This window comes from Archocentrus centrarchus, chromosome 3 (genome assembly GCF_007364275.1).
Source record: "Archocentrus centrarchus isolate MPI-CPG fArcCen1 chromosome 3, fArcCen1, whole genome shotgun sequence".
Classification (NCBI taxonomy): domain Eukaryota; kingdom Metazoa; phylum Chordata; class Actinopteri; order Cichliformes; family Cichlidae; genus Archocentrus; species Archocentrus centrarchus.
Window position 1 is genome coordinate 9,212,890 of NC_044348.1, and position 7,610 is coordinate 9,220,499.

Below are 7,610 nucleotides of genomic sequence, written 5' to 3' on the forward strand. Positions count from 1 at the left end.
ACGGACAAGACGAATTTGGACGAATTTGGTCCAAGTAGGACTGCAGCAATCGTGTCCCCTTGTATTCTGGACAGGATTTTCATGTAGCTTTGAGCAGTAGTCAAGTTTGCGTGAAGCCTCCTCGAATGCAGAAATCGCCAAAAGCAAACTTTTTCATTGAATGGACAACAAATTAGTGTAGCTACTGCAGAGGGGGCAGCCGAAAATATGCGATCTGTAATTTTATTGAGTTGTACTTTTGCCAGTAAGTCTCTACGTAGCCGTTTTTTCACAATTCATAAACACACTTTTACAAATCCAGTATGGCACTTTGATGTCATATAAGCAACAGTGATTTTTAAATGTGGTGAATTAAAGGGAGCATAGCCCGTTACTGTTATACTATGGATATGAATTTGAAGGTCACAATTTATGCTGAATTCACCTTTCAAGATATAAACCCAAAGGTAATAATTAGAAACCCAGCTGTCTATCAGTTAATGTTTCTAGTCATTATTAGCAGCAGTAGTATTGTGTGCTTGCTTTGCCTTTTCCTCTGGCATAAATGCGCATTTTCCGCGCCATATCGCTCTTTTAGGTGCGCTTGTGTGTGAGGGGCGGGCCGACTGTAGGAAGGCGGGTGTTCGTAGTTTTAAAGCACATGAAGAAGCCGTGGGAGACTTACGGGTTTGTCGCATCCTCTTTGCATCGTTTACTAATTGTGAAACTGGGAGAACCGTGAGGAGAGAGCAAACTGACGTTCAGACTGACTGCGCACTGTAAACACCGTGACCGTAAACATGGCCTCCTCGGAGCTCGGTGAGAGTTTTTCTGCGCATTATTGTAACTTTCTGAGGCCGCTGCAAAGTTTGGTCATTGCGACATGCAGGCTGCTAGCTGACTGGCTAACATTAGCCAACGTGGTCAGCGTCACCTCACTGAAACACGCAGTTACTCCTCGTTTGCGTTTGTAAAAATGACAGTCATGGCTTAAATCTATGCTCGTCTGTCTTCGCAGCACTTTTGAGTGTGTCTGACAAAACTGGACTGCTGCACTTTGCTAAAAGGCTTGTGGATGTGGGGCTGTCTCTGGTCGCCTCAGGAGGTACAGCCAAAGCCCTGCGGGATGCCGGGCTGGCCGTCAGGTGGGTGCTTAAATAGCCATTAAAGTCAAAGTTAAATCCACGGGCGTCCACGTGTAGGTACCTGCAGTATGTGAGGCCTTCTCTAAAGTCGTCAGTCTCTGCTCTGTGTTAGGGATGTGTCTGAGCTGACTGGACATCCAGAGATGCTGGGTGGCAGAGTGAAGACCCTGCATCCTGCTGTGCATGGAGGGATCTTGGCCAGAAAAACACCCACTGACGCAGCTGACATGGAGAAACTGGGCTACAGCCTGGTCAGGTGAGAGAAAAACAGCAAGCAATAATCTGAAAAAATTCTGTTACATGTAAAATACTGTCAAAAAGCTGAATTAATATCAAACACACAAAAAAAAGCCCTTTTTTTTTTTTCTCTTCTTTTTCTCAAAGAGCATGTGTGACCTGCAACTCGCTCCAGTGTAGGCACGTGCTTTTTAATTAGGAGGCACATCTAGTTGATTTAGCAGCTGGATAATTGGAAAAATGCTGCTCATCTTGTGACTCCCATTCAATTGGAAGAATCTGATTAGATTTCACTGTCCTCAGTGGAAAATTAAACGCCACACGTGGTCGAGGTTGATGGTTGCTTGCTTAACACTTATTGGTTTAAAAAATAAATGGTTTCTGGGTTTCACTGAGCAAAAGTTGCTTTTATTTGGTTGTCAGTTTTGTCTGAATATTAAAAGGTTTGAATGCAGCACCTGATTACTCAAACTGCTGCCAGTTTAAAGGATTAACTGCTTTTACTTATTGACCGTTTACACAGGTAGTCATAAGTAGAGCAAAGTGTGTTTCATTTGCTTTGTTCTTTTGATACATGCGGTGGGTGTTGCGTGGCTGTAGGGTACCTTCAGTTTGTAACACTGTGCTGTTAAACCTGATTTTGATCATTCCAAATTAAAAGTTGGGGTTTTTCAAACAGAAGGTGGTCCTCCTTACTAACATGCCAGGGTTTTTCCTGCAAAGAAAAATGGTTGGTGCCCATCAAGGAGCCACAGGGAAATCACCAGCACTTTGATAAAATGATCTATTTAATCATTTTTAATTGAGTGAGCATTAGTGTGCCTCCAAAGCTGGAACAGGTTAGTGTTGCATCCATTTATGACAGCAGGGGCTTTACATAGTATGCTGATGCAGGATTTCAGCTCTTAATTTGAAGCTGTACCACTACACCTAAACTATATCATTTGAACAGATTCTGCATGTTTTAAAGAAATGCATATATTTTTGTGTGTGTTTTGAAAGCTTTAAGTATGAAATACATTTTGTTGTTTGCCCTCTTCCAGAGTGGTGGTGTGCAACCTCTACCCGTTTGTAAAGACAGTCTCCAACCCAGATGTCACAGTGGAGGGTGCTGTAGAGCAGATCGACATCGGTAAGTCGAGCTGATGATCTGGCATGCAGAGTAAATTTTGGGCATTTTTTAAAAAAAAAAAATTAATACATAAATAATACATAAAAGTACAAGCCTTAATTGTCCAGTTATTTATCTCTGTGTATTAATAAAAAATGTGTTATTTCTCTTCAGGTGGTGTAACTCTGCTCAGAGCAGCAGCCAAGAACCACGCTCGGGTCACCATTGTGTGCGATCCTGCTGACTATTCGCTGGTTGCCAAGGAGATGGAGAATTCAGCGGACAAAGACACGACCCTGGAAACGCGAAGGACTCTGGCCCTCAAAGTGAGTCCGTCTCCCTGCAAGTCTGTGACCTGAATTTTGCAGGAAGGGTTTTTTTTGTTTTTTCCAGATATAAACTCGTGTGGACTTTTTAAGGTGGTAATTTAGATTTAAGGGCTTCTAAGAGTTTAAATGTTCCAATATAACCCCCCCCACACACACACACACACACCCACACACACAATCCCCCACCCCCCCACCCCCAGCTGTCATAGGGTGAGAGACTGGGTCCACTGTGTTTTCTGTTGGTCTGCTTTTTAAATCTCTTTCATACCTCAGGAATCCACTGCTAAAGATGGGCAGCAGCAAAAGGAGATCTAAGCAATTAAAACAAATATCACTTAAGTTTATCTTTTATAAATTGATAGCATTTTTTAGTGATGGCTTCTATTGATGCCTTATAATGTATTGACGAAGCCCTGCGTTACAGGTAGTTGCCTTCAAAATGGCCTTGCTGATACCCGAATATAACAGTGATAACCAGTTTGACGAGGCAAAAACTGTTTCCTGATTTGCTTAGTCATAATCCTGAACGGAGAATTTGGAACGTGCCATTCCAGAGTTAATCACATCTGCCTCAAACATCCATTCACCACATCTGTCACTGTTCAGACTTGTTCCACTTTAATTTCAATGTTGAAAAGAGACTGTTGTGTTTGGAGGGAGAGAGGCAATCATACCTACGGCTGTTTTTTAATAAGGTATGAGCAGTCCCGGCATTATGTTATGGTTGCCAAAATAACTGCTGCTGCCATTAGACTGTCAGAAATGTATGGTTATGAGTGTTTAGTTGTCTTTCCTAGTACTATTTTATGCTGGCTTATGATTAAACCAAAAAAAAAGAAAAAGCTTGAGATTGATCATCAGGGAATTTCTGCTCGTGTGTCCATTTGCTCTGTTTTTGTTTGCTCAGAGGTGAGGGTCAGTGAGTCAAAGTCCGGGCTGTTTATCACAAGTGTTGAAACATGTTTAAGTTACAGAGTTTAACATTTAAGGCGCAGTGAACTCTGCCCTCGCTGTCTGACTGCACTGATTGAGTGAAATCCTGCTGCTTTGCCTGCAGTTCTTATTTCTGATGGTTGCTTTGCTGAACATCAGAAGATGATGTAAGTCTTTCACTGCTTCTGCTCATTCTGCTTCCCGTGCAGGCCTTCACGCACACAGCACAGTATGATGAGGCTATATCGGACTACTTTCGTGGACAGTATGGCCGCGGCGTGTCCCAGCTGCCTCTGCGTTATGGCATGAACCCCCACCAAGCACCCGCCCAAATCTACACCCTGCGCCCAGCTCTGCCGCTCAGAGGTACCCTTAAACCTCGTATAACTGCCTCAACTGATGTAAATGCTTCAGTCTTTTCAAAGATGGCAAAGTTTGAGTGATTTATCTTCAAAATAATAACTCAAACATGTATGCATGTGACAGCTGACAAGGGGACAATCACATTTATTTCCTCCTGGATCCACTATTTTTACTAGCTAACCAGCTCATGACTGAAACCTCATCAATAAGTGCCCTTTTTATTTATTTATTTATTTTGCTTGAACATCCAGTCTGCTCTGCATTTTAAATGATCATCTATCAGACTAATGAATAGCTCTACAACTTAAAAAGGTCAAAGTGCTCTTGTAATAAAGTGTGCGATGAAAGGGGGTATGTGCTAAAAACTTACTAAATGAACTTCATTTTCATACAAATAATCTGTCCTTGAATGTCACTCATCTTCCTTTTAACGGTCCGTCTCTTAGTGGTCAACGGGTCTCCCGGGTTTATCAACCTGTGTGATGCTCTGAATGCTTGGCAGCTGGTCAGAGAGCTAAAAAGCGCCCTCGGCATGGCTGCAGCAACTTCCTTCAAACACGTCAGCCCTGCAGGTAAGGCAGAAAGAGCCATTCAAACACGCTCTTACAGTAAACAGTATCTGTGTGGACTCTGTTGATACCTTGGATTGGAAAATGACAGTTTTTGCTTTGTTTCTGAAGGAGCCGCAGTAGGAGTTCCTCTGACCGAAGAGGAGGCCAAAGTGTGCATGGTGCACGACATGCTGAAGGATCTCACTCCTCTGGCCACCGCCTACGCAAGGGCAAGAGGTTAAAAAGTCACTTGTATAGCCAATGAGCTTTTTTTTTTTTTTTATTATAATTTACTTTTTCTGTCTCCAGGTTCAGACAGGATGTCTTCTTTTGGAGATTTCATTGCTCTGTCAGATGTGTGTGACTTTCCCACTGCTAAGATCATATCACGAGAGGTAAAAAAAAAACCTCTGCAAAATGGGGAATGAGATTTTTGTTTAAATATAATATGATGCTTAAATATGAGTAAATATGATTGTTGTTAGGTCTCAGATGGTATCATTGCTCCTGGTTATGATGAGGAGGCGCTCAAAATCCTTTCCAAAAAGAAGAATGGAAACTACTGTGTGCTTCAGGTGAGAGCTGTGTTGCTCCTGTGTTTATCTAGATTTTTGAAAGCACATCTTTGGATATACTGACAGCTATCACTGAAAGCTGATTAACTTAAAATCCTCATAATTCTCAGACAAATTATGCCGATAAAAGGTGTGTATATATGTGCAGATAATATTGTATTGGGAAATCTGAGGCGATGGTAGTTGTAAGCCATACTGAGTTATTGAGACTAGTTGAAAGTGCTCTGAGTGCTCAAATTGAATAGAAAAGTGCAGTTTAAGTACCAGTCCATTTAGCATTTGATGTGCTGCTCACATGTATTAACAGCTGCCCAAGTGTATTTATCAGCTCATTTTAGCATTTTTGGTTAATGTTCTTACCCGTGACCAGCTGCAGTTTATCACCCGGATTAAGGGCTCACTGGAGAGGCTTTTTAAATTGCTCTGTTGTTTATTTGTACTAAATTAGTACTAAATGAATATTTGCAAAGGAGAATTTTCTGAACTGTTGTTGAGTAATGCATTTAAGAAAGTGTGTACGCATCCTTTTGTAGTGCATTTCTTTTTATATACATGATTCAAGCTTCCAGTTAAAAGAAGTGAGGTTTTATGGGCAAGGTGGATGACTAAGGGTTTAAGGGTATTTAAAAAAAAAAAAAAAAATCGTCACGTCTGAAGCCTGAAACATAATATACAGTTCTAGACCATTTTTATTATACTAGGTGCTTTAAACCCATTTTATTTGCTCAGTAGAAGAACTGCTTTTGTCTGTGCTTGTGTCCCAGATGGATCCCGACTACGAACCTGATGACTCTGAGGTGAGAGTATTGTTTGGTCTCTACCTCAAACAAAAGAGGAACGGAGCACGTATTGATAAGGAATTCTTCAGCAATGTTGTTTCCAAAGGCTCGGTGAGACGCTACAGTGTGTTTACTTTTTAAATGTTTATCTTGTGCTTTTCATTACTGACGCAATCCAAATTTTCACACTCTTTATCGTTTGCATCCACAAGCTCTCTGAGGAAGCTGTGCGTGACCTCACCGTGGCCACCATCGCTGTCAAGTACACTCAGTCTAACTCTGTCTGCTATGCTAAAGACGGGCAGGTAAGAGCAGGCAGATAAATGAGGAGGGAATCCAGCTGAGCCTCAGTCTTTAATGTTCCTTCGCCTGTAATTCACAGGTTATTGGTATTGGTGCAGGGCAGCAGTCTCGTATCCACTGCACTCGGCTGGCGGGTGACAAAGCTGATAACTGGTGGCTCAGGCACCACCCTCGTGTCCTAAACATGAAGTTTCGCAGTGGCCTGAAAAGAGCAGAGATGGCCAACGCAGTCGACCAGTATGTGAGCGACACCATCGGAGAGGTGAGGGAGTGACATTTGGCGCTGTGCACTGTTAAAGCAGTTAGTAGCTCAGCTGTAGTTGGTTGTACTTTTTCTCACTGGCAATTTTTTTTTTTTATTAAAGAATTGAATATTCACATACACATAAATGGAGTCTTGGGAAATGTATACATGTAACCCATTTTGTGAGTCCCAGCTCCCGGCATAGACACAGAACATCAGACGAATACTCATTTTCTAAGATACATGCAGTACTTTGTGAGCCTAGTGAGATGTGTGACGTTCTACATCATGTCTTATCACACCGTATACCAAGTTTGAGACGGTGTGAGTAAATGAGAGGTCCTGTCCTGTTTGTTTTGTGCTGCCAGGGCCCAGACTTGGAAGTTTGGAAGTCGATGTATGAAGAGGTCCCTGAGCGTCTGTCAGAGGCTGAAAAGAAGAACTGGATCAGCTCCCTGCAGGCCGTGGCTGTCAGCTCTGACGCCTTCTTCCCCTTCAGAGATAACATAGATCGGGCCAAAAGGGTAAAAGCCTTGCGCAAATCATCTGTTCATGCTGCACACACTTTGTCGATAAACTGCAGAGGAAGCTAGCCAACAAACAGTTGCTGTAATCTCATGCATGCGGGAATGTCACTGCAGTTTGCAAACTCTGGTCTTTGTCACAACTCACATTTCCTCCCTGTCTGTCCTCAGAGCGGGGTCCAGTACATCGCAGCTCCGGCGGGCTCTGCTGCTGATGAGGTTGTGATCAATGCCTGTAATGAGCAAGGCATTACTCTAGTGCACACCAACCTGCGACTCTTCCACCACTGAGTAAACTAAGTTTTCAGTTTGTTCACAGTTTTGTATCTTTACAAAAGCAAAAATGTTTCTAACATTGCTGATCCTCAAACATTCCTACCCTCATCATGCTGAACTGTAGACAGACGCACAATTTTGTAACACTAAATACATTCCTGACTTGTGATCGTGATGTTCAAGAGCGTGATACTGTAACTGTCAATGTTCCTTTTAGGTCAGTCTCGAAACACTGTGAAATAAACTGTTAGTTTGTCTGTC

The 7,610-nt window shown here is 42.4% G+C and overlaps 1 protein-coding gene across 1 annotated transcript; it reads left to right on the forward strand.

Annotated features, from left to right (window-relative positions):
• Positions 1-612: 612 nt before the first annotated feature.
• atic (5-aminoimidazole-4-carboxamide ribonucleotide formyltransferase/IMP cyclohydrolase) lies at positions 613-7,610 on the forward strand. Its single transcript, XM_030723548.1, has 15 exons — positions 613-798; positions 998-1,124; positions 1,237-1,380; positions 2,405-2,493; positions 2,647-2,798; positions 3,944-4,100; positions 4,544-4,669; positions 4,778-4,885; positions 4,958-5,043; positions 5,134-5,223; positions 5,988-6,113; positions 6,215-6,307; positions 6,385-6,567; positions 6,918-7,073; positions 7,245-7,610. The coding sequence occupies exons 1-15, from the start codon at positions 780-782 to the stop codon at positions 7,362-7,364; spliced, it is 1,776 nt and encodes a 591-aa protein (XP_030579408.1). The 5' UTR covers positions 613-779; the 3' UTR covers positions 7,365-7,610.

What these genes read in the sequence shown, in the direction of transcription:
- atic (XM_030723548.1), top strand. An exon ending in CAAACACGTCAGCCCTGCAG is followed by an intron (nt 4,670 to 4,777) that starts GTAAGGCAGAAA and finishes TTGTTTCTGAAG; the next exon opens with GAGCCGCAGTAGGAGTTCCT. An exon ending in CTAAGATCATATCACGAGAG is followed by an intron (nt 5,044 to 5,133) that starts GTAAAAAAAAAA and finishes GATTGTTGTTAG; the next exon opens with GTCTCAGATGGTATCATTGC.